The sequence below is a fragment of the Eriocheir sinensis genome, chromosome 9, assembly GCF_024679095.1.
Source record: "Eriocheir sinensis breed Jianghai 21 chromosome 9, ASM2467909v1, whole genome shotgun sequence".
NCBI classification, from domain to species: domain Eukaryota; kingdom Metazoa; phylum Arthropoda; class Malacostraca; order Decapoda; family Varunidae; genus Eriocheir; species Eriocheir sinensis.
The window spans coordinates 17,029,105-17,055,623 of record NC_066517.1 but is presented as its reverse complement, the minus strand read 5'-3'; the positions used below and the strand labels follow the sequence as shown (position 1 = coordinate 17,055,623).

At 44.9% G+C, this 26,519-nt stretch overlaps 2 protein-coding genes across 3 annotated transcripts in view; one reads left to right on the top strand and one right to left on the bottom strand.

Moving 5' to 3' along the window:
* Positions 1-396: 396 nt before the first annotated feature.
* LOC126996031 (28S ribosomal protein S18b, mitochondrial-like) lies at positions 397-6,730 on the top strand. Of its 2 annotated transcripts, none has more exons than XM_050856024.1 (5): positions 397-549; positions 2,283-2,439; positions 3,048-3,145; positions 4,534-4,664; positions 5,842-6,730. In XM_050856024.1, the coding sequence occupies exons 1-5, from the start codon at positions 481-483 to the stop codon at positions 6,077-6,079; spliced, it is 693 nt and encodes a 230-aa protein (XP_050711981.1). In that variant the 5' UTR covers positions 397-480; the 3' UTR covers positions 6,080-6,730. The 2 variants fall into 2 exon arrangements, with proteins under 2 accessions (XP_050711981.1, XP_050711983.1); XM_050856026.1 differs by lacking the exon at positions 397-549 and adding an exon at positions 1,524-1,561.
* A 1,343-nt stretch (positions 6,731-8,073) lies between these two features.
* Positions 8,074-26,519, bottom strand: part of LOC126996291 (ribonucleoprotein PTB-binding 1-like) — an 18,917-nt gene continuing 471 nt past the window's right edge. Inside the window, exons 2-7 of the mRNA XM_050856668.1 lie at positions 25,191-25,502; positions 23,329-23,576; positions 20,597-20,779; positions 18,744-18,834; positions 13,848-14,452; positions 8,074-11,538 (exon numbers count right to left, since the gene is read on the bottom strand). Of these exons, the coding sequence (XP_050712625.1) occupies positions 10,594-11,538; positions 13,848-14,452; positions 18,744-18,834; positions 20,597-20,779; positions 23,329-23,576; positions 25,191-25,502 (2,384 nt within the window). The 3' untranslated portion in view covers positions 8,074-10,593. The remainder of the gene's footprint in view (positions 11,539-13,847; positions 14,453-18,743; positions 18,835-20,596; positions 20,780-23,328; positions 23,577-25,190; positions 25,503-26,519) is intronic.

Here is a 26,519-nt window from a genome sequence, read left to right as displayed (position 1 = left end):
GAGCCATTGCTATTGCCAAAAAACACCAATAATTGACCATTTTAACGATAACTATATATATGAAGACAGCAATTGGGGTCGAGGAGACAGATTATCGTACTCAGAGCCTCGTATTTACCGGTTTCTGAGCCATAGCTATTGCCCAAATAAATCAATAATTGACCATTGTAACGATAACTATATAAGAAGGCAGTTATTGGGGTAGAGGAGGCAGTTTTGTGGTCGTAAATCGGCAAACATGAGGCTGAATACGACAAACTGGCAACATTAATCCGAACCCTTGGGCCAAGATTGTCGTACTCTGCCTCCTATGTTTACCAATTTCCAACCCCAAAACTGCCTCCTCGACCTCAATAACTGCCTTCATATATAGTTATCATTAAAATGGTCAAATATTGGTGTTTTTTGGGAATAGCTATGGCTCAGAAACCGGTAAATACGAGACTCTGAGTACGATAATCTGGCAATGGGATGTAAACAATGGCCGCCTCCCTGAGCACCGTGTTCGCCGGGCTACTGCGGGGCGCCGGCGGGGGTAGGCTGGCGCAGGTAAGGGACTAATTAACAAGGCAGAGGTGTTAATAGTGAAGGCGCAGTCATTTAAGAAGGTAATTACAGACACGTTTTGTTTTGGTCACGTGACTCGGCCTGCAGGGTTCAAACACGTCCCGCCGCCATGGCCTGCTCCGGGTGTAATATTTCGGAGATGGAGCTAATTCACCGCTGCAATGCTAGTGACGAGGAGGCCTTAAGGATATATGAAGAGCACGGCGTCATCCCCATCACTCGTCACTGCGGGAAATGCAGGAGGGAGCTTCGCCTTACCCCTGGCAAGTCGATGTTTAAGTGTCACAAGAGGATCAGGACCAACCCGAGGAGCACGAGTCTGAGGCGCTGCAACTTCTCCGCCTCCAGGTTCAATGACACGTGGCTCACCAACTCCAAGCTGTCCCCCAGAGTGTCCCTCCTCTTCGTCAACGGGTTCCTGCGCAAGTCCTCCACGCAGGGGTATTTTCAGAGGAACCTTGGCCTGGCCGCGAGGACCATCGTGGAGTGGAGAAGTTTCTGCTCCCAGGTGTGTGTGCAGTGGATGAAGGACCAGCAGGAACCCATCGGTGGTCCAGGGGTGATGGTGGAGGTTGGTGAGCATGATTTCAGTACGAAGAACCCCAGCGGTGAGCGTGCCTTGGTGTTAGGGGGTGTCGAAAGGGTGTCACAGAAGTGCTTTCTTGTGCCTGTTGAAAGCCAAGATGCCGACACCCTCCTCCCCCTGTGCCAGAAATACATCCTCCCTGGCACCATCATCTACACCAGCGATGGGGATGCCTACAGCGAACTTAGTGCTCTTGGCTACAAACACCACACCGGGCGGCACTTTAAGAATGGCATCCACACCAACAGCCTCTTGAAACTCTGGACGGACATCAAGAGCTGGGTGACGCCGGGCGGCACTAGAAATTGCTACTTTAAGGAGTACATCGCCCGGTACCTCTTCCACCACACTACCATCCTCCACGACTTCCTGTGTGAAATAGCACGATGCATCCCTCCACCCCAATGAGTGAGTGGGTTAACCTAGAGAATTAGATCTTTTATTGAGTTCAGTGCAGTTCGAAGGGATTGCCTTTGTAATGGGCATCCTCTTGGTCTTCTTATGGTTGGTTGTTATTTTGTGTATCTATTAATATTTTTGTATTAAACTGAGAAATGAAAACAGTAAAAGATAGTTATAGTTGAACGCAGATCCAGTCATGAAATGCATATTAGCCTTATTCTAGGTTAAGATTGGCATTGTTTATGTGCCTGTATCTCATTTCCTACCTTATAAAATGCTCCTCTATATTAATAAAGAGATAAATGGATCTTTTATTATTATTCTTTTGATTTAGGAAAACAATACAGGTGAAGGAAAGCTGAGTGCAGACCCAGTTGTAAAATATGTGTTAGCCTAAGTCTGTACTAACTTAGCACCACTAGGTTACAATCTGGGTGTCGAGGGGCCAGAGCCGGCTGCATGGAGTGGTTGATGAAAAAACAAAACAAAAAAAAAGTCAATCACAGGAGGAAGACAAGGTTTTCTCTAAAATATATTATGACACCCAGAACACTCATAAGCTAGAATAACCCTGAAATGTCTCATAATGATAGTGTTTTGTTACCTAGACTCGGCCTAATCAGGCCTATTGTATGTTTACCTCAGAACCTAGGATTACTAATAACCTGCCCGATTGTATAATTATTTAACCCCACGAATGCGTACTAATTTTGTGTGTCTTTCGCAGGGGTGGCGTCGAGGAATATTCTACAGCCATGCATTGAGGTGTGAGGCAGCTGAGGGGGAGGAAGGGGAGGGGGCAGCCAAGGCAGAGATTGACCCCGCCAAAATGAGGGATAAGATCATACCTGTGGAGACGAGCATCAAGTACATGCAGAGTGAAGGTGAGACTGACATGCCCCATCCTCTATTTATTTATATTCATCATTATTTCTATTTTTATTTATTTATTTATTTTATTCTTTCTACAACATGGGAAGCTTCTGATATGCCTCTTAAAGTGCTGCCTCATCTGAAAACGTCACATGAACAATATATCCTTGAGGCATGTCTTCTGTATATTGTAACATCTTAGGCAGTTTTTGTGTTTCTCCTCAAGTTTTTGCTGCTTTATTATTTTACTTCATTTCTTCCTGTTCCTTTTCCTTATTCTTTTTCTTCCTCTTTCCTCCATCCTTCCTTCATTTCTAACTTCCTTCCTTCCCTCCATCTCTACATTTCCTCCTGGTTTTTCTCCTTTCTTCTGTCTTACCTTATTCATTTTCTTCCCTTCTGTAAACACCCACATTTTCAGTCACCCGCAGCCAATATGATCTGTTTGCTCTCGTTTCTTCTATTCTACCTTATTCTTTTCCTTTCCCCCTCTCGTCCCTCCTTTTTACCTTCCTTCCCTCCTTTCTACCTACCCTCCCTCCCTCTTTCCATCTTTTTCTAATCCTATGAATGCCCACTGAAATCCCTCTCTCACCCTATACAATACATGTGTTTGCAGCATACCAAACCACCTACGGCAGTGACCCCGTGTGGAAAAAGTACAGGAGAAACTTCAGGGGCGCCTTTCCTCCGACCAAGACCAGGAAGACGTGCATTGTGAGTGTGTGGGGCCTTTTAGTGTGTGTTTGCGTGTGTTGTCATTTTGCTATATCATTAGTATCATTATCATTGTAAGTTTCATATCCTTTGCTGTTCCTGCTTTCATCCATAAATAGAGAGAATGAAAGGTTAGTGTTTCTTTGCCGTAACTTGGTCTCTTTCTATCTATCTTTGTCTGTCCTCATTTTGGTGTAAAGGAAACTGCATCTGTACTGAAAAAAAAACAAGACCTCAGTAATGTATAAAAAATGAATGGTAAAGTCTAACCTTCATTCCATATAAAGAAAATCCATCTTCGTGGCTGCGTTCAGGACTGCCTATCTTCATTTCTGCATAAAAAGAGAAACTATTGTAAACCACTTATCTTTATCTTTGTGTACTTTTATATAAACCAAATCACCACTAAAATCATCATCGTTACCACCATCATCGCCATCTTCACACCCATCTATCCTTCTATTACCATGTCAGAGGAGTAGCATCATCATTTCCTTAGAGCTGCCCTATCTTCATCTCTTTATAATTCAAGTTACCACCACCACTTCCATCATCATTGCCATCACACCCAGTTATCCTTCTATTACAATATCAGAGAAATGCCACTATCATTCGCTCAAGGCTGCAATATCTTCACCTGTTTATACATTGTTACCATCATTGCCATCACACCCATCTATCCTCCTAGTGCAATGTCAGAGGAATATCACTATCATTCCCTCAAGGCTGCACCATCTTCACCTCTATACATCGTTACCACCACCACCATCATTGCCATCACCACAGTCATATAGCCTTCTTTTTCGCTACAGTGTCAGAGGAATAGCACCATCATTCATAAAGCCATCATCTTCACCTCTTAATAAATCAAGTCACCATCTATCCTTGTCATGTTACAGTGTCAGAGGAATATCACTATCATTCTTAAAGCCATCATCTTCACCTCTTTATAAATCAAGTCACCACCATCACCACAGCCATCTATCCTTGTCATGTTACAGTGTCAGAGGAATAGCACCATCATTCTTAAAGCCATCATCTTCACCTCTTTATATATCAAGTCACCACCATCACCACAGCCATCTATCCTTGTCATGTTACAGTGTCAGAGGAATACCACTATCATTCTTAAAGCCATCATCTTCACCTCTTTATATATCAAGTCACTACCACCACTGCCGCCTTAACCCGGTAGCAGCAGGGATGTTTCTTAATTGTCCCTCTAAGCGAGAAAAATAGAAAAAATCATCACTCACACAAACCATTTCACAATATATATGAAAGCATTTGTGATCAGTTTATGTATTATCTTTTTTGGGGGGGTTATATCGTGGCACAAATTTGGCCCGTCGCTGCTACCGGGTTAACAGATTGCCTTTCCTCCTCAGCGTAAGGAAGTCATCTCCACCGGCAACCCGTGTCCAATATGCCGAGATGAGTTCCTGGTGCTGGACCCCATCAACACAGGCCTCCTCAAGCAGTTCATCTCCCCGCACAACAACGGCATCCTGCCTACCAAGTAAGTGTTCCACTCACTCCCCCTTGATCATTATTATTATTTTAAATTTCCTAGTCATTTTCATTTTTCATCTCTTAAGTTTCATAGTCACATTCATCTCTTCTGACTCCTCAGTTTGCCTTTTTCTCACCCTCGGTGTAAGCATCCTCTGTGGTGCAGTGATTAATGTGTCTACCTACAAATCCACAGGCCTGAGTTTGAATCCCGGCCCAGACAGTTGGCGTGCAGTTCATCTTCCCTCTCATTTATTATTACTAGCTTTATTTTTGTATTCAGAAAAAAATTTGGGTTCATTCAGCCTTCAGCACTCATGTGGCTTAGTTTTATAGCAACTCACAATAACGTACAAGTTATGATTGATATAACTGGATGTTCCTCTGGTCCATTGATCCTGTTCTTCCCTAACCAAAATCATGAAATAACCCCCCCCCCCCCCCCCACACACACACACACACACACACACAGTAACACCACTCACCTAAGCTCAACACCCTAAACACACATTTCAAAGCCTTTTATCATAGTTGAACGGAAGTCTTAATGCACTGCCCCCCCCCCTACACACAGTAACACCACTCACCTAAACTCAACACCCTAAACACACATTCCAAAGCCTTTTATCATAGTTGAATGGAATTGTTAATGCACTGCCCCCCCCCCCCCCCTCCACACAGTAACACCACTCACCTAAGCTCAACGCCCTAAACACACATTCCAAAGCCTTTTATCATAGTCGAACAGAAGTCTTAATGCCCTCCCCCCCCCCCTACACACACAGTAACACCTCTCACCTAAGCTCAACACCCTAAACACACATTCCAAAGCCTTTTATCATAGTCGAACAGGTCTTAATGCCCCCCCCCCCCCCCCCCTACACACACAGTAACACCTCTCACCTTATCTCAACACCCTAAACACACATTCCAAAGCCTTTTATCATAGTAGAACAGGTCTTAATGCCCCCCCCCCCTACACACACAGTAACACCTCTCACCTAAACTCAACACCCTAAACACATTCCAAAGCCTTTTATAATAGTTGAACGGAAGTCTTAATGCACTGCCCCCCCCCTACACACACAGTAACACCTCTCACCTAAACTCAACACCCTAAACACACATTCCAAAGCCTTTTATCATAGTTGAACAGAAGTCGACATGCACAATCTCACCTGCAGGATCACGAACCTCTGTCAGCGGCGGCACAAGCAGCTGGAGGTGGCAGTTCACAAGGCTCGGGACATTGGCCTCCTCACCTTTGACGTGCCCTTCCGCCGCTACCACTACCCCGACTACTACCCGCCCTTCATGACGGCCGACACAACCACCACAAGTACACCCGCATCATCCACAGCCTCTGACGCATCCGCTAGTACTCCTGCATCTCCACCTCCATCCACCTTGGCATCTCCGTAATCTTAAGTACGTGTGGGACTCCCCTCCACTTCCTCCTCCTCCTCCGTCACCTCCACCTCTTCTGTTCCTCTGTTTTATTCACATCTCCTTTGTCTCAAGTCCCTCTTCTCTCCTCCCCCCAAACTCTACCACTGCCTTGCTTCACCTTTTTGTAATCTCTCCTCCATATGTTAAAGAAGTTTGGGTCATTTATTTATTTGAGTCTTGAATTACGTCTTATTTACTTGCTTAACTTCTTTTGTTGTGCTTTATCCATTGTGTATATGTCACTTCCTGGGATAGATGAAGAGTGTATGGATAATTGCCCTATTTGTCTCTCTCTCTCCTATAATTACACTTCATCAAATTTTCCCTCTACATTATTCAGCTCCACTTTTCTAATCTCTGGTGGTGGATTGATTTGGTGGCATGCAAGCATCAGGCAGCAAAAACTGTCTTGGATAATGTAAAGACATGTTCCCATTTTTCCCTCTCCTTTTCATGATGCATTGTGTAATTTTGTGTTAGATTTATTTTCATGTCTCCTCCAGTCATTGTCTGGTTAATTTTTGTTTAATGTTCCAAAATCTGGAGTAAGGAAGTGAGAGATGTATGTAAATATTACCTCAAGGTAGTGAGATCATTTTGTACATAAAGGATAAGTCAAGTAAACCTTCTTTCAATTGTTATATTTAAGTTAAGGTGTGCAACACTTAAAAGAAAGAATGAAATAAGGCATAAGATGGAGGAATCAGGAGTGTTGAAAGAATGAAAGAAGGCATAAGATAGGGGAATCAAGAGTGTTGAAAGAATATAGTCAAGGAGTTTTAAAAGAAATTTGCATCAGATAAAATAAGTTAAAAATACACGTGAATATATATGAGGCGCTTAGAATCATACTGTACCAAGTGCCACAGTACCCAAAACTGAGTTAAGTATAGTAGTGTGTTCCCCAAACATCCCTCTATCTGGCGAACAAGTCAGGGGTACAGAATGCATGCCGCAATAAGGTTGAAATTCCCATTGAGTAAACATAACTTTAACCCCTCCGTCACACAGCCTCTAGCTAAGCCCAGAGCTTGGAAGCATAAGGTACCAAGCGTCCCGTTAATTAAAGGCACCTCGTGGTGTCGAGAACTCTCAGCCAATGAGAGCTAGTGACGCAGGGCACATAGTGCTGTCGAGCTCTTCTAGGTGAATAGGAGTGCAGGAGACATGCCCTCCTGGCCAATCAGCGTCCACAATTCTGTCGCTGGTGCCAGATTCTGTTTACACACAGTGAAGACACAAGCTTTGTCATTTCTGTGCTATTTTACCACTGAAATACGATCCCTGAGTTTTTTGATTGGTGAAGGGGAAGGGGGAGAAGTTGCTGCCCCTGTGAGAGGCAGAAAAAGGTCGAGGGGCCCGATAAAGTGGAAACAACAACTTTCAATGTAAGTATTCTCATGATCACCATATTTTTTTTTTTTTTTTTACACGTGTCCGCCTGTAGCGCCGGCAGGCTCTCTTGAGGGGCCTGGATGGAAGTCAGCCTCAGCCCATCATGGCGCAGGCAAGTGTTTATAGTGGCGCCATCTTCTCTTAATCATCATTACATACATTATTACGGTCATTATAGTAATGAGTATGACAATGTTATAGCAGAGACGTTACACAACATTTAAAAAGAAAATGCAATAGAATATCTCTTACTTCCTGAAATGAGCGTATGTGTTGCCAAACTTTGGAAGTGATTTTCTCGTTTTTTAAAAAACGGCGCTTGGTACAGTATGATTCTGGGCACCTCATATGTACAACAGGATATGAAAAAAGATACTTAACACTCCATATCTACACATAATAACCAAGTCACTGAATCAAGGTTAACAAGGAAATTTACACATGAAGTCACCCTGTGGGAAGACAAAAACACAAGGGGAAGGCCAGCCCCTCATGTGTCCCGTGGTGGCTCAGTAAGGGAGGGGTCAACAGGTCATGTCACAGTGGTCAGGAGAGGAAATAAAAGTCACCAGTAATATCTCATATATATTGTAGTAAAGATGCCGGACGTAGCGGCTTTCCTTAAAGTAAACAGGAGACAGCATGACAAGAGTGTGGCGGGTGGAGGTGGGGGAAGGAGGAGGAAGGGGGGCACCCACACACCACCCAGAGGCAGTGTGTTGGCCCCACCATGCCCTGCCCTGCCCTGCACCACCCAGCCCCACACCCTCACAGGACAAGGGAAGGCAGGGGCAGGAGGAGGGTATACCAGCAGGTGGGCAGACGGACAGCCTGCCTCCCACCCACCTCCGCCAGACTTGAAAATATAATAAGGTTAGAACATGATTAACAACATAAAATACAGAGATGTAGGAAGGAAGGCAATGTGATGGTCCAGTCCCTTAGAGGCAGGCAGGCCACAGCGACCCCCCCTGGGCAGAGGCGGCGCTGGATTAGGCCACTGCCAGGACCTTCATCATGAGATGTAAAGGAAGGCGACAGACCACTGAAGGAGCAACGCTTGGCCCCCACACACACCCAACACCTGCTAAGATTTCACAACCAATCTGGGAGGTCGAGAGGTCACCAGGCACCCCAAGGTCACAGTGCCAACTCAAAAGTACCCCAAAGCCACATAATCAGCTCAGGAGCACCCCAAAGTGACAGTATCATCCCAAAAGTACCCCAGGATAACAGTGGCATCCCAGAAGTACCCCAGGGCCATATTAACTGCCCCAGGAGTACCTCAAGCAACAGTATCATCCTAGGAGTACCCCAGGGTCAGTAGCCACCCCAGGAATGCCTCGGTGACCCCCCGCCCCCCACCCCGGGAGAGAAGTGGTGTTGGGGTGCGCTTGGGCCAACACCAGCACACGCTATCACAGGAGGAGGGAAGGCGGGTCTCCCTGCCCTGCCCTCCCTCCTCCTCCACCTCGTGAAAAGTCCATTCCAGACCAAAAACTAAAAATAGTCCTCTCCAGACCTCTACTTGGCTGGCTAGTGATTGATTGGTTGATTGTTCATTCTCTCAAAATATATATATTGTTATGCTTCCTTATCAATACTACGAAAAATAACAAAAAACTTACGCGAAAACAATAAAAATAATAATAATAGTAATGCAGAGAACTTATATACACAGCTATATGTATCATCCATTACTTTACAGGTTTTTTTTGTTACTTTGCTTTTACTTTATCTTATATCCTTGTTTTAATGCTAATAATGCCCTGCAACCCCACTACATACATCCGGCAGGGTCGCCACACACCCTACATAGGCGGACGCCCCCCTGCCGTTGTGCTGTGTCATTAAATGTCATTAAATATTTATTTATTTATTTACTAACTCTTCATGCTCGCTCTTTTATGAACCTGCTTTCCACTCACCCACTCATTCACTCTCTGGCTTGCTCTCTTATTTTACTCACTCACTCATTGTCTGTCTTCCAAGTGTTGATCTACGGTTTGGCTGTTAGGCAGACATATCCTCTTTCTCTCACACATACATACACACACACGCTCACACTCGCAGGGCAGGACTCAACCAGACCAAAGCTTCAGAAACATCTACCAGCCAACACAAACGTTTTACCTAACCTGGATTCTTGCTCATATAACCACCAACGTGTTACAATCCATCTTTTTTTGTTGTTTTTTTTTCGTATTTTTGCTTTGTCATCGTCTATATACAAACACCATGACTCCAGCAAAGGGATATGTTGATAGTAGTATATAATAATAATCTCACACGAGGACAGAGAGAGAAGATGCAACACTAAACTCTAAAACTTGTTGTGTTTACATGATAAAGTTGGGCATTCGAGGGGAACATAACTGCCCACAGATGCCCCCCTGGGATAATAGCTTCCCGATAATAGCTTCCCGTGGGGGGCAGACTGGCAGGCAGGGGGCCTAGCTAATGCCACCACCTACGAGTTCTGTTCTCCTACTAACCGATATATTATGTCTTAGTTTAGCTTGGAGACCAGAGCTTAAGAGAACTATGTACCGGGCTGAACCTCTGCATTATGCCAGCTAAAACAACACCCATAAAACCTGGGGACCTTAATGCCCTCAATAGTGTGTCAGGCAGCTCTGACTTCAGGCACCACCACCACCGTCACCCTCGCCACAACCACTGCCACCACCACCGCAGCTGAGCTAAGAAAATAGTTATTCGTACAAAACCTCCGTCAAGCAAACTCGGTGTGTGTGTGTGTCTCACGGATGCCGAAATAACTTACAAAGCTGCTAGAATTATTTGACTACTGATGCTGTGAAAGGCACTTTGTTTTTGTGTTAAGCTGAACCTTTTAATACGCCAGTCACTGCACCATCAAGCTCTTTTACTACCTCAGCTGCCTCACAACAATGACAAGTGACGCCCCTCTTAGCATAGATCCTCCTCCCCTCCCTACATACAGACACAAAATTAAATATGACCTCAGCGTGCGTGTGTGTGTGAACTGCCGGACACGGGCCAACACTGGACTCAGAGCTGGAAGAAGCCGTGTTGTGCTGCTGACCGGGAATCGCTGGCAAGGACGACGCTCAGTGCTTCTTGAGTTTCTTGACGAGGTAGGAGTCTGCATAGTGGCCTCCGATGCCCTGCGAGTGCTGCCCCACGTACCCGTTCTCTGGGCTCGGCTCCGGGGAGGGCAGGATGTGGTTGGACTTGCGCTTCTGTCCCACTGGTGTGATGAAGCCCTGGTGCCCCATATGGTGATGGGGCGGGCCCATGGTCTTGGTGGGGGTCAGATACACGGGGCTGATGAACCGGGGGTGTGGCAGCGAGGCGGGGTGGGGCAGGGAGGCGGGGTGCAGCAGGGCAGGGGGTGGGGGAGGCATGGGAGGTGGGGACCAGGTGGGGCCAACACGGGAGGTCACGGGGGAGGCGAAGAGGAATGCCGGGGCGGAGGAGATGGGTGGGGGTGGGGGCTGCTCCAGGGGGGGTGGGGCGAGGTGTGGGGGCTGTTCCATGGGAGGGGGTGGCATGTGGGGGGGCAGGTAGGTCTCAGGGTGGAGGGGGCCATCGCCGAGGAGGGAGGGCTTGGGGGGGCCGGAAGCAGCCGTCAGCAGCATGGACATGAGGGGATTGGCGTGGTACATGGGAGGGGGGGCGGAGGTGACGACTGCAGGGGGTGGGAGGGACACAGGCAAGTGGTGGTGGCCCAGGCTGACAGGTGGGGGTGGTGGGGGGATCTGCTGCTGCTGCTGCTGCTGCTGTTGCTGCTGTTGTTGCTGTTGCTGCTGCTGCTGCTCGGCAGTGAGGGTGCCAAGGAGCTGCTGGAGGCTGTGGGCGTTGGACAGCAGGGTGGAGATGGTCCCCTGAAGGTCCTCCTTGATGGCCTTCTGGTTGTTGAGTCCGGGCAAGCCAGTCAGCAGGCCGGACAGCAGGGGCGCCAGGGCAGGCTCCCCCTCGCCCCCGCTGTTCCCTTCCTCCCATGACCCGCCGCTGTAGTTCCCGCCGGGGCCTGGGGTGGGCAGGAGTGGCATCTGGAATAAAGAGTCAGTTGTCACCACTTTTGTCATTACCGTCTCATCATCAAATCACCAGTGCTATCATCATCATCAATATCAACTCTCTATGGTGGAATGTTAAGCCAGAGTAACAAAAAATAATTAAGTAGAAAAAAAGACTAATTCATAAACTATCCAAACTCAACAATGGCTAAGAAGTGAGTGATATAGAACAGGAGAGGAAGAAAGAATCCAAAGAAGTGAAGGGAAGGAAATATAAGAGACGTAAACTATCTAGACTGAATACTGACTAGAAAGGGAATGATAAAGAAGAGGAGAGGAAGAAAGAATATAATAAAAATGAAGGGAAGCAAAGAAATCTAAGACAAGCTATCCAAACTCACACTGACTAGGATAACTCTGGCTTGGTAAAATAACTGGACTTAATATTGACTGATAGTTTTCTGGCCTCTAAGTCTTTAACAATACAGAACAACACATCAGGGAGGAAGGAGAGAGCATACAATTTCTGGCTTGGTAAAATATCTAGACTTAATATTGACTCATAACTTTCTGGCCTCTAAGTCTTTAACAATACAGAACAACACATCAGGGAGGAAGGAGAGAGCATACAATTTCTGGCTTGGTAAAATATCTAGACCACTGATTATAACTTTCTGGCCTCTAAGTCTTTAACAATACAGAACAACACATCAGGGAGGAAGGAGAGAGCATATAATTTCTGGCTTGGTAAAATATCTAGACTTCACTGATTATAACTTTCTGGCCTCTAAGTCTTTAACAATACAGAACAACACATCATGAAGGAGAGAGCATACAATTTCTGGCTTGTTAAAATATCTAGACTTAATATTGACTCAACTCTCTGGCCTCTAAGTCTTTAACATCATACAATAACAAACAGGGACTAGAGTATACAATTATCAAGAGTGGGGGGGACTCATAGCCCGTCCAACTCCATTAGGGAAAATAAGAACAAACAAAAAGATCAGAGAAAAAGAAAACACTTTAAAATACACGACGCTACCTAGAGTTTCCGTCCGAGGGAGTACTAATTAACAGTCATTCCACGTCCTCCAACACCCATCACTGACGTCACCCACTTCTCACTGCAGGGACATGCATTATGGACGCCACCTGTTGCTCCATCATTGCTGTGTCTTTTTATAGCTAGCATGCACACACACACACACACACACACACACACACACACACACACACACACACATTCATACAAACACACCAGCTATTCCACCAACACCAATACCTGTACTGTGCTTCCTATTGTCACTATAACTACTGCTATTACTACTGTCACCTCCCATTCCTACCACCTTATACTACTACTATTACTACTACTCCTGCCATTCCCCACAACTGCTACCTTATAAAACTATCTTATCTACTGTATCTGTCAATATAACTTCTACTATTACTACTGTCACCCCCCCTCATACCTGACACCCTATGCTACTACTACTACTACTACTACTAATACCCCCCCCACCTGCTACCTTAAAACTGTCTTAACCACCACATCTGTCAGCCAATACCACCACTGTTACTGTCACCGTCACATCTGTCACTACCTCACACAGTCTCTGGCAGCCTAATTGTGATGCAACTCCGCACACTTCCTCGTTTGGCCCGTTGCTGCTACCGGGTTAAAGAATTCTGTCTCCTTTAAAAGTTTTGAGATTTTTAGAATACGTATCCTTCACTAGAATTGTATGGAGCGTGCCTGATTTTCCACCCCACTCAAAGAATTTAAAGGGAGTCCAGCTTTTTCAAATATATGAGGTGAAATGCATGATCAGTTTCTTCTACCCAAAGCAGTGTAAAATTTTAGGGACTCCAGTTTCTTCACCTCCCCAAATCAGTGTAGAATGTTCAAGCCCACAATCTTCTCCCGGCAAAAAGAAGTCCAAAATTTAAAAGGAGTTAAGTTCCTCTAATAAAAAAATAAGTTCAAAATGTAGAAGTCTAGCATTGTCTGAAGTGTGCCTGATTTTCCACCCAAAAAAAGAAGTCCAATATTTAAAAGTTCAGTTTCTCTCACCAACAATAAGTTTCAAATGTAGAAGTCTAGTTTCTTACCCCCTCAGAAGAAAAATATTGCCTCTCAGCTGTCACCCCACCCCAAATAAGTGCAAAATATATATATAAGAAGTCCAGTTCCTACACTAAAATTGCATCTTATCCATCACCTTGACAGGTAAAATAGCCAGGTAACATTCGCAGTTTATGTATTCACCTCTCCACCTGCAACACAACACTCAACACCTGGGCATTGATTACACACACACACACACACACACACTCACCTTGGACTTGGACACGCCGTTCTTGTAGCCATTCCTGTAGCCGCCGCCCTTGTTCATGTTATTGTTGTTGTTGTTGTTATTATTGTTGTTGTTGTGGCCGTGGGGGGGCTTGCCGGGAGGGTGAGGGTACGAGTTGTTCCTGTGGTCCTGGGGGGGAGGGGGAGGGAGGGGCTGGTTGGGGGGCATGGGGGCGGGGGGAGGGAGGGGGTGGGGGTGGGAGTGGGGGGGCGGCTGCTGTGGGTCGCCCTGCTGAACGAGCGTCTGCAGCAGGTTGAGGACGTGAGGGCTCGCCAGCAGGTTGTTTGTCTGCTGCTGTTGCTGCTGCTGCGCCTCCTGCTGTTGCTGCTGCTGCTGGTTCTGCTGCATTTGCATTTGTGCCGCCAGGAGGATGACCAGGGCGGCTTGGGCGTTGCTGTTGAGGCCTGTGGGGGTAGGGGACGGGGAGGTGGAGCTCGGGGGTGGGGGCGGGGGCGGGGGGCGAGCCGTGGGTGGGGGGCGTGATCCCCTCGGAGGCGGGCCCTGCGGCGGGGGTGGGGGGCCGTCATGCCGTGCGCCACTTAGGTTCTGAATCTGCGTCAGGATGATGTTCTGAAGGCTGGTGGCGACTGTGGGGAGAGAGAGCGTGGTGAGAGAAGGGAAACGAAGAGAAGAAGGGAGAGAGTGTGAGAGGAAGGAGGGAATTGAGGAAAACGAGGAAGGAGGAGGAGGAAGGAGGGAATGGAGAAGACTGAGGAAAACGAGATGAAGGAGGAGGAGGAGGAGGAAGAAGGTGACAGGGGAAGGAGGGAATGGGGAAGACTGAGGAAAACGAGATGAAGGAGGAGGAAGAAGGTGAGAGAGGAAGGAGGGAATGGGGAAGGAAGACGAAGAGTAAGATGGAAGAGGAGGGACAAGGTGTGAGGAGGAGGAGGGAATGGGGAAGGAAGACGTGGTGAGAGGGAAGAGGAGGGAGAGGAAAGAGGGAAAGGGGTAGATGGAGGAAAACGAGAGGAAGGAGGAGGAGGAGGAGGAGCGTGAGTGTGGGAAAACAAAGAGAAGTGAGAGAGAAGGAGGAGAATATGAGATAAACAGAGGAAATAAAAGGAAGGAGGAGGAGGAGGAGAGACTAAAGAAGGAGGAAGGGAATGGGAGAGGTAAAGGAAAGATAAGGAAGGAGGGAAGTGTAAGAAAAAAGAAAGGGAGTGAGAGAGAAAGGAGGAATGAGAAGGGAATGGGACAGATAAGCATGTGGTGATGGTATGCAGCGATAAAGGAGGAAGTGAGATAAGAGAACAAGGAGGAGGAAGATGGGATGAGATAACGATGAGTGCGAGGAGGAAGATGAAAGGGAGATAAGGAGGAAGATGATAGAGAAACTGAAGGAAGGAAAACGAAGAGAAAGACGAATAAAACAGGACTTAATAAAGGAGATGAAGGAGAAGGAAATAAGAATGAGGAAGTGGAGGAATAAGATAAAATGACAGGTGATGAGTACGAGGAGGAAGATGAAAGGGAGATAAGGAAGAAGAAGATAGAGAAAATGAAGGAAGGAAAACGAGAAAGATAAACAAAATAGGACTCAAAATTAATAAAGGAGATGGAGAAGGAAATAAGAACGAGGAAGTGGACGATGAAGATGAAAGGGAGATTAGGAGGAAGATAGAGAAAATGAATGTAGGAAAAGGTGGAGAAAGATAAACACACCAGGACTAAAAATTAATAAAAGAGATGAAGAAGAAGGAAATAAGAACGAGGAAGTGGACGATGAAGATGAAAGGGAGATAAGGAGGAAGATAGAGAAAATGAAGGAAGGAAAACGAGGAGAAAGATAAACAAAACAGGACTCAAAATTAATAAAGGAGATGAAAGAGAAGGAAATAAGAACGAGGAAGTGGACGATGAAGATGAAAGGGAGATTAGGAGGAAGATAGAGAAAATGAAGGAAGGAAAACGAGGAGAAAGATAAACAAAACAGGACTCAAAATTAATAAAGGAGATGAAAGAGAAGGAAATAAGAACGAGGAAGTGGACGATGAAGATGAAAGGGAGATAAGGAGGAAGATAGAGAAAATGAAGGGAGGAAAACGAGGAGAAAGATGAACGAAACAGGACTTAATTAATAAAAGAGATGAAGAAGAAGGAAATAAGAACGAGGAAGTGGACGATGAAGATGAAAGAGATAAGGAGGAAGATGATAGAGAAAATGAAGGAAGGAAAACGAGGAGAAAGATGAACAAAACAGGACTCAAAATTAATAAAGGAGATGAAGAAGAAGGAAATAAGAACGAGGAGGTCGACGATGAAGATGAAAGGGAGATAAGGAGGAAGATGGAGGAAATGAAGGAAGGAAAACGAGGAGAAAGATGAACAAAATAGGACTCAAAATTAATAAAGGAGATGAAAGAGAAGGAAATAAGAACGAGGAAGTGGACGATGAAGATGAAAGGGAGATTAGGAGGAAGATAGAGAAAATGAAGGAAGGAAAACGAGGAGAAAGATGAACAAAATAGGACTCAAAATTAATAAAGAAGATGAAGAAGGAAATAAAAATGAGGAGGTGGACGAAGAAGATAAAATAATAGGCGAATACTCAAAGGAGGACGAAGAGGAAGACCAAGAAGGAAGAGGAGGAGGAGGAGAGGAGAGAAGGAAAAGCCAGACAGCAACATCAACAGCACCAGGACCCAAAACTTGCGTAAAATCTCCCTGCTAGTTATTTTTCAATCATGATATATTTCCCTCAGCGCTTCCGGGGCCGAACTCTTGAGACGCGGCGAGTAAATATGTCACGCGTCACATCACTGTCCGGAAGAGGTGACACGGGCCGGGCTGACTCCCAGAACACGGCGAAGGGAAGGACAGGTGGGAAGGGGAGGGGGCGAGAGGCGAAGGGGGAGGAGAGAGAGGAGGAAAGGAAGGGGAGGGAGGGAAGATGGGGAGGCGAAGGTGGAAGACGAAAGAGAGTAAAGACGGGGAGGCGAAGGGGGAAAGAGAGAGGGGAGAAAAGGAAAGCGAGAGGGCAGAGGGAGAAGCGAAGGTGTAAGGAGAGAGGAGGAAAGGAAGAAGGGAGAAGCGAAGGTGGAAGGAGAGAGAAAGGAGGAAAGGAAGGTGAGACAGAGCACAGGGAGAGGCGAAGGTGGAAGGAGAGATAGAGGAGGAAAGGAAGGGGAGAGAGGGAAGACGGGAAGGCGAAGGGGGAAGGAGAGAGAGAGAGAGAGAGAGAGAGAGAGAGAGAGAGAGAGAGAGAGAGAGAGAGAGAGAGAGAGAGAGAGAGAGAGAGAGAGAGAGAGAGAGAGAGAGAGAGAGAGAGAGAGAGAGAGAGAGACAGAGGAGGAAAGGCAGACAAATAAGGTGAAGGGAGAAGGAGATAGAGGAGTGAAGGAGGGAACTAAGAAGGTGGAGAGGAAGGTGACAAGGAGCAGAGAGGGCAGACGAAGAGGTGAGGGGAGAAGGAGAGAGATTAGTGAAGGAGGAGAGGTGAGAGAGGCGTGAAGGAGTGTACCATCAAAGAGAGGTGGTGGGGGGAGGGGGAGAAGAGGAAAGGAGACTAACATGGAGGAGAGGATAGACGGAGAGGTGGAGAGGAGAGAGCAAACGGAGAGAAGGAAAGGAGGTTAACAAAGAGGAGATGGAAAAGGAAAGGAACAAGGATGGAGAGAGAGAGAGAGGAGGAAAAAAGACTAACACAGACGAGAGAACAAACAGAGAGGCTTGAGAGAGAATTAGAAAAGCGGGTAACAAGGAGAAGAAAGGAGAGGAAAAGATGGAAAGAATATTAGAAGGAAAGAATGTGAAAAAAGGGAGGGAGGAAAAGAAAGAAGAGAGAAGGAGAGGGATGGAAAGAAAGAATATTAGAAGGAAAGGATATGAGAAATGAAGGGAAGGAGAAATAAAAAAGACGGGGAAGAAAAAGTATATAAAAAATGAAGGAAATGAAATAAGGGATGAAAAGAATATAAGAAAAGGAGGAAATGGAAAGAATAATGAGGAAAGGAGAAAGGGAAAATAAATAAAAAGGAGAATGAAAAAATATAACGAAGGAAAGAAATGAAAAAAAGGAGAAAACAACATCAGAAAAGGAGAGAAGGAAAAAGCATAAGAAAGAGAGGAAAGGATGTAAAGAAATATAAGAAAAGGAGGAAAGAATAATGAGGAAAGGAAGAAGGGGAAAAAATAAGAAGGAAAAAATATAATGAAGAAAATAAAAAAAAATAAAACATCAGAAAAGGAAAGAAGAAAAAAAAGCATAAGAAAGAGAGGAAAGAAAGGAAAGAAACATGACAGAAATATGAGAAAAAGAAACACACAGAGAAATATGAAACAGGAAAGAAAATGAGAGACAAGACGAGTTGACTGACAGACAGACTAATAAAACTTACAGGCGGGGTTGTGTTTGGTCAAGTTTTGTCAAGGGACGAAATACACGAAAGGGAGAGAAAGAAAGAAGAGAGAGAGAGAGAGAGAGAGAGAGAGAGAGAGAGAGAGAGAGAGAGAGAGAGAGAGAGAGAGAGAGAGAGAGAGAGAAGGGAAGGAATATAAGAAACGGTGACAAGAGGTGAAGGAGGAAAAAGAGGAGGAGGAAAGGAGAGTAAAATGGAGAGATGGAGAGGAGGGAGCAGGTGGAGGGGTGAGGGAAGAAGGAGAGGAGGGAGGTAACATGGAGAGGGTAAACAGAGAGGTAAGAAGAAAGAGGAAGAAAGGCGGGAAGGGAGGGAAAGGAGGCAGAAAGGAGAGGGGAAAAGGAGAAAAAGAGGAGGAAAAGGAGGGTAACATGGAGGAGGAAGGAAGGAAGGAAGGAGGAAAGGAGGGTAACATGGAGGAGGAAGGAAGGAAGGAAGGAGGAAAGGAGGGTAACATGGAGGAGAGGAAGGAAGGAAGGAGGAAAGAAAGACAGACAGACGGGCTAATAAAACTTACAGGCTGGGTTGTGTTTGGTCAAGTTCTGCAGCTGCGAGAACACCTTGTTGGCGGGAGGCTCAGGTAGCAGGGCCGACCGCTTCTTTCCGCCCTGAAACACAACGCAACATTAGAACAACAAGAACTTTTGACCTTGCAACACTAAAAATTTCCTTCCTGCAACACTAAAAAATTCCTCCATGCAACACACATTAGATCTTTCCTCTACAACAACAAGAACTTTCGACCTTGCAACACTAAAAAATTCCTTCCTGCAACACTAAAAAATTCCTCCATGCAACACACATTAGATCCTTCCTCTCTGCAACACATTAAATTTTTCCTCCCTGTAACACATTAAATTTTTCCTCCCTGCAACACATCAAATTTTTCCTCTCTGCAACACATTAAATTTTTCCTCCCTGCATCACATTAAAAAATTTCCTTCCTTGATCTTTATCTTGATAAATAATGCGTAGGGAACTTGTACAGTGCATAACTCGCATATTTGGGTCGACTATTTGGGGGGAAGAGGAGACGAGTATGCAGGGAAGGGAAGTGGATCAAGTGTAATTGTTAGTGTTGGTGTGTTGTGGTGCAAAGTGAGTGTGTATTTGTTTTCAGAATTTATTGTACCGCAGTCTACAATCTGTTGAGGGAGGCTGTTCCGGTCACGTATGGTGCGTGGAAGGTATGATTGCTTGTATGCGCCAGTGTTGGTGTGATATGTTTGGTATTTTGGTTGTGTGTGTTAGAAGTACGTTGACTGTTTGCGTTGTATAAGTATGTATGTGGATCAATGTCAGTGTGAGTGTTTGTGATCTTGTATATAAGAGTAAGTCTGTGTGCTTGTCTGCGTATGTGAAGAGGGTCCATGTTTATCTGTTGTTTGATCCGTGTTGTGATGCCAGGCGTTCGAGTGTAATTGTTTGTAATGAACCTATAGCCGCCTTGGTGTTGATTTGCTCGAACCTATCAATGTTTCTGTGTGTTAGTAAGAATCCCACATCTGCACCAGCAACACACATTAGAACAACTTCCACCTGACACACATATAATACAACTCTTCACCCTGCAACACACATCCGGCAACATTAGAACAACAAGAACAACACAAAATAAAGATAAAAAAAATAATTACATGCCACATCAGCCGCTTCACAACACGCCAGGAAAAAAAAAAAAAAAAAAAACTATAAAAAACGTTCCCCCCTCACACACACACACACACACACACACACACACACACACGGGTCTTCACACATAACTCTCCTCATTTCAGTCTTATTCTTCCTTTTTATCACCCCTTTTAGTGCTGTTTACAAGGCTTCTAAAAAATATATGTATAAGACAACACACTTATATCATCGCCTTCCTCTTTCCACTCTTTCTCTTCCTCCTCCTTCTCCTTCTTCTCTTTCTCCGTCTAATCCACCTCCTTTTTCCACCTACTGCTGCTTTTCGTCTTTTATTTTTTCCTCCTCCTCCTCCTCCTTCTCCATCTACTACTCTTTTTTTCTTCTTTAAATCCCTTTTTCTCCAATCTTTTTTTTTTCTACTCCTTTTCTCCTTCTTTTCCTCCATATTTTCCTCTCACTCTTTCATCTCCTCTTCCTCTTTCTCTTCTCCATCTTCTACTACTCCCTTTTCTCTTCCCCTTTTCCTACTCCATTTTCCTATTTTCCTCCTTTTTTTCCCCTTCTCCTTCTCCTTCTTTATCTCCTTCTCCACCTATTCCTATTTCTTTTTCTCCGTCTACATCTGTCTACTCCATTTTGCTCTCCTCCTTCAAGTCCTCCCTTTTCTCATTCTCTTCCTCTATTTTCTCCTCCTCACTATCACCATCATCACCACCATCATCATCGTCCACATACCGGGTCGTTGAGAATCTTCATGTAGATGTTGATGGCTCTCACGCCGGGCACGCAATACTGCAGGCGGATGCTGTGCCCGCGGATCTTGTAGTTGTTGAGGCACGCCACCGTCTCCTCGGCGTCCTCGGCCTCCAGGAACTCCACGAGACCCCAATCCTGCAGCGCCCCGTTCTTCATGGCGATCTGGCGGAGGCGACGAAGAGGGTGATGAAAGAGATGAAGGAGGGTGTGGGGAAAACGAAAGAAGAAGGGAGGAAGACAAGAAGTAAATGAAGGAAGAAGAAAACGAGAGGAAGGGAGGAAGACAAGAAGTAAATGAAGGAAGAGAAGAAAACGAAAAGGAAGAAAACGAAAGAGGAAGGGAGGAAGACAAGAAGTAAATGAAGGAAGAGAAGAAAACGAAAAGGAAGAAAACGAAGGTAGGAAAAGACGAAGATAAAAAAAACAGGAAGGAAGAGAAAGAAAAACAGTCGAATAAGGAAGAGAAGACAACAAAGAAAGAAGTGAAGGAGGAGAACACGAAAAATAAAGAGAAAATAGAAGAGGAAAAAAAAAACGAATAAGGAAGAGAAGAAAACGAAAAAAGAAGATGACGTAGAAAGATCAGAAAAAAGGAGGAAGAAAACGAAGGAAGAAAAGAAAACGAAAAAGGAAGAGCAAGAAAACGCAGAAAGAAGAGAAGAATACGAAGAAGAATGAGAAAAAAACGAAGGAATAAGAGAAGATAAATGAAGATAAAAGACAAAACAAAAGAGGAAAACCAACAAAGCGAAGGTGATTAGCTTATGACAGGTGGTTGAGTTGTTGGTTGTGATGGTGGACAAGAAAGAGGAGAGAGAAGGAAGTGGTGGCTGGCTGGCTGTGGCGGTTGTGTGGTTGTACGGTTGACTGGATGTGCATGTGTGTGTGTGTGTGTGTGTGTGTGTTGTTTCTTCTCTTCCTTCTTCTTCAGCTACTATTACTACTAACACTACTACTACCCACTACTACTACTACTACTACTATAACTGCCACTTGATACTGCAGCTGTTGCTTTATCTGATACACTTGTCTGCTACTACTTCTGCTGTTCGTTGCTACTACTACTACTACTACTACTACTACTACTACTACTACTATTACTACTACTACTACTACTACTATTACACACAAAAAAATGGCTAATCGAGAGAGAGAGAGAGAGAGAGAGAGAGAGAGAGAGAGAGAGAGAGAGAGAGAGAGAGAGAGAGAGAGAGTAACCTTGAAGGCGGTCACCGTGGGACAGAGGTGAGTGACCTTGACTTCGCGGCTACTCAGGAACGCAGACACACAGGTAGGGTGGAGGAGGCGGCGGGCGAGTGGCCAGACGGGGAGAGAGAGATAGAGGAAGATAGGGACAGAAACAGACAGACAGAAAGAGATAGAGACAGGCAGAGAGAAACAGAGACAGACAGACAGAGAGATCAGATAGAGACAAAAAACAGACAGACAGAAAGAGATGGAGACAGACAGAGACAAAGAGACAAACAGAGACAAAAACAGACAGACAGACAGAAAGATAGAAACAAAAATAGAGACAGACAGTCAGACATAGAGATCAGATAGAGACAAAAACAGACAGACAGAAAGAGACAGACAGACACAGACAGAAAGATAGAGACAAAAAACAGAGACAGACAGACAGAGACCAGATAGACAAAAAAACAGAGACAGACAGAGACAGAGACAGACACAGACAGAAAGATAGAGATAAAAAACAGAGAGACAGACGGACACAGACAGACAGAGACAGACAGACAGAGACCAGATAGACAAAAAAACAGACAGACAGAAAGAGATAGAGACAGACACAGACAAAGATAGAAACAAAAAAGAGACAGACGGACAGACACAGACAGAAAGAGATAGAAACAAAAACAGAGACAGACAGAAAGAAATAGACAGTAACAAACAGACAAACGGACACAGACACAGACAGAAACAAAGACAGACAGACGGACACAGACAGACAAAGAGATAGAGACAAACAGACAGACAAACAGACACAGACAGACAAAGAGATAGAGACCTAAACAGAGACAGACAAACGGACAGACAGACAAAGAGATAGACAGACGGACGGACACAAACAGAGGTAGAGGAAGATAGAGACAGACAGATAAATAAAAGAAAATGTAAAAAAAATGTAAAAAAAACTATTAATAAACATAAGTAAAAGGATACAGCTAGAGACGGGTGTTATATATAGAAAGACACACACACAAACAAACAAACAAAATCATTCTATTTATCCGTCTTTCTTCCACTTTCTCAACTTTTTATCTACCTCCAAACTCTCCCTCTCTCCATTTTTTTTATCTGTATTTCTCACACCTTGCCATATCATGTTCCTCTCTCCTCCTCCTCCTCCTTCTCCTCACATTCCTGTCCTCCACTCTCTTCTCTTTTCTCGGATCTCTCCTCACCTCTCCCTTTCCTTTCCTCTCCTTGTCTCTCCCCTACCCTCCTCCCCTTTCCTTTCCTTTCCTCTCATCCGCTTTCCTTTCCTTTCCTTTCCTTTCCTCTCCTCCCCTTTCCTTTCCTTTCCTTTACTCTCCTTTCCTCTCCTCCGCTTTCCTTTCCTTTCCTCTCCTCCCCTTTCCTTTCCTTTCCTTTACTTTCCTCACCTCTCTTCATCTCATGATATATCTCCTCTATTCTACACTGCTCTACTCTCCTTTTCCTCTCGTCTCCTCTTCCTCCCCTCTCCTCACCTGGCAGTATGGCGGGTTGGTCACTTTGCTGAAGATCCTCCTGAACTCGCCCATGTCCCTGTAGTTCCTGGGTAGGTGGTCCACGTAGAGGCAGGTGGAGTGCAGGGAGGCGAAGGTGACGTGCGAGGGGTCCAGCCAGTCGCAGACCAGCACGGAGTCACGCACCTCGCGCCCGTCCAGCACCGCCTTCGCCTGCAGCGCCAGCTCCTTCGTGGCGTACTCGATGAAGCCGTAGCCCTTGCTCTCGCCTGGGGGGGAGGGGAGGGGCGTCAGGAGGGGTTGAAGCGTTTAGGAGTGGTGTTAGAAGGGGATTAGACTTAGTTAAGGTGGTGTTAGGATGAGATATGAATGGTTGAAGGATATTGTTAGAATGATTTTATGGGTTTATGGATTGGCTGTTAAGGCTTGTTTGTTGTTAGAATGAGGCTGCAGGTTGATGAGTGATATTAGAATCGTGTTAAGAATGGTTTAACCCGTCCGCTGCGATTGGCACAGGTTCGGCTTTCAGTGGTAGCCTGGTAACATTATAGTCCCAGGTCTTTCTCTGCCTCTGTGGTGGATAGTGGAGTGTTTCCCATGTGGTATTGGTATGCTGGATATCCTCTCTCAAGGTGCAGGACTTTACATTTTTCCTCATTGAATTGTAGCAGCCACTTTTTGTTCCATTCCTGTAGCTTGGTGATGTCTTCTTGTAGGAAATCCAGTCAAGGGGTTACGAGTGGTGTTGGAATGACTGTAAAGGTTCGGCTATGGGATTTAGGCACTGTAGGTTGTGTGATATGACAGAGGTTTAGAATGGACTGTGGAGTTAGGATAGGTTTAGGATTGGTTCATGGGGTTTTAAGACTAGGTTATGGGTTTCTGGTGCAATATTGGGTTTAAATATTGAGCTGTGGGATTTGAAGAATGGTTTGTGGGTTTAAGAAGGGTTTATATATTCAGTTGTAGAGTTAGAAGCGTTATTTTTTTTTTTTTTTTTTTACAACAAAGGAGACGGCTCAAGGGCAACAAAAAGAGTGTAGAAAATAAAAGCTTGCTACTCACCGCTCCCACAACAGACACAAGTAGAGAGTGGCCAAAATAGAGGTCAATTTCGAGTGGAGAGAAAAAGATGGGTTGCGGGTTTAATAGGAGTTTTAAAGAGGTTTGTGTTTTAAAAAGGGATTAAGGATATGTTATGGTGTTACAAGGGGTTTCAATACTGTTTTTGTTGTGTTAGAAGTTTTTTTTTAGATTGCTTTGAGATTTAAGTAGGGATTTAAAGAGGTTTATATATGTGGTAGGTTCTCTCTCTCTCTCTCTCTCTCTCTCTCTCTCTCTCTCTCTCTCTCTAATCCCTCCGGTAGTTTGAACCATAATTGTAGGTTTTATGTGGCCTCTCTCTCTCTCTCTCTCTCTCGACATGCTACCGACCCCTTGCCATATCATTTCCCTCCCTTTTTTCTCTCCTCCTCCTCCTCCTCCTCCTCTTTCTCCTCTTCCTCTTTCTTTTACTGGTCACGCCACGCCCACATACACTACACGCATCCTCTATAAACACACACACACACACACACACACACACACACACACACACACACACACACACACGTCTCTCACAACAAGCCACACCCACTTACACTCTCCTCCCCCCCACAGACTAACACAACCCCTCCCGCAAACACACACACTAACACACACACACACACACACACATTATCACACGTTCAAACACCTGCCGGAACACCTGTCCACACACACACACACACACACTCACTTGCATTAACACCTGTATCAATCATCCAAACGCTTAAAAAAAAAACACAAACACACCTGCCACCCAAAACACCTGTCTAATTTATCACCCCCTCGACCCCACACACCTGTTTTCTCCGAGCGCATCAGGAAGCAATACGTGATCTGCCCGAGGGACGCTGCGAGGCTGGCAAACTCCTCCTCGCTGAAGTCCTGCGGGAGGCGAGCCACGCAGAGCAGCCCTTCGGTGTTGGAGGGCGAGATGGTGACCTTGTGGCCCCTCAGCGTGTGTTGCGAGCGCGTCCACGTCTCCAGCACTTCGGGTTCGGCGAGAAGAACACGTGCCGATCCGCTGGAGGGCTGGATCTGGACGCTGTGGACCAGGTAGCCAGAGAGCAGTTCACGCACCTCCTGTTGGGGGAAAGAAGAGAAGACATGAGTTATTTTTATTTATTTATTATTTTTTTTTTTACATCAGAGGGGTCACTTCAAGGGCATAAAATAAGGTAACAAATGTGAAAAACATAGCCCGCAACTCACTACTCCTATAAAGAGTTAAAGAACCGTCCGAAAGATAAGTTAATTTCGGGAGGAAGAAAAGATGCAATTTATATCGTATTTCTATTAATTCTCATACACAGACGGACATGAATTAAGGATGGAAGGAATGTAAATCGTTCTTATATACATTGATACAAGACGGATAGATCTGAGTTAAGGATGGATAGGATGTAAGTCGTTCTTCTGTTCATTCATACATATAAAGATGAGTTAAGGAATGAAGGAATGCAAGTCGTTCGTTTTCTTCATTCATGCGGACAAACAGACGAGTTAGAGAGAAGAAATGGAAATCGTTCTTCTTTCCATTTATTCACTCTGACAGAAATGAGTTGAGGAAAAACTTAAAATAGTTCTTCTATTCTATTCTTCTATTCTATTCATTCACAATTTCCTCCTCATTTTGATTCCCTTTTTCTTTCTCGTTTTCATTCACAATTTCCTCCTCATTTTCATTCCCTTTTTCCTTCTCATTTTCATTCACAATTTCCTCCTCATTTTGATTCCCTTTTTCTTTCTCGTTTTCATTCACAATTTCCTCCTCATTTTCATTCCCTTTTTCCTTCTCATTTTCATTCACAATTTCCTCCTCATTTTCATTCCCTTTTTCCTTCTCATTTTCATTCACAATTTCCTCCTCATTTTCATTCCCTTTTTCCTTCTCATTTTCATTCACAATTTCCTCCTCATTTTCATTCCCATTTTCCTTCTCAATTTTTCCCAATTTCCTCCTCATTTTCATTCCCATTTTCCTTCTCAATTTTTCCCAATTTCCTCCTCATTTTCCTTCCCATTTTCTTTCTCATTTTCATTCCCATTTTCCTTCCCATTTTCCTTCTCATTTTCATTCCCATTTTCCTTTTCCCCATTTTGATTCCCATTAAAGAAATAACTTTCAA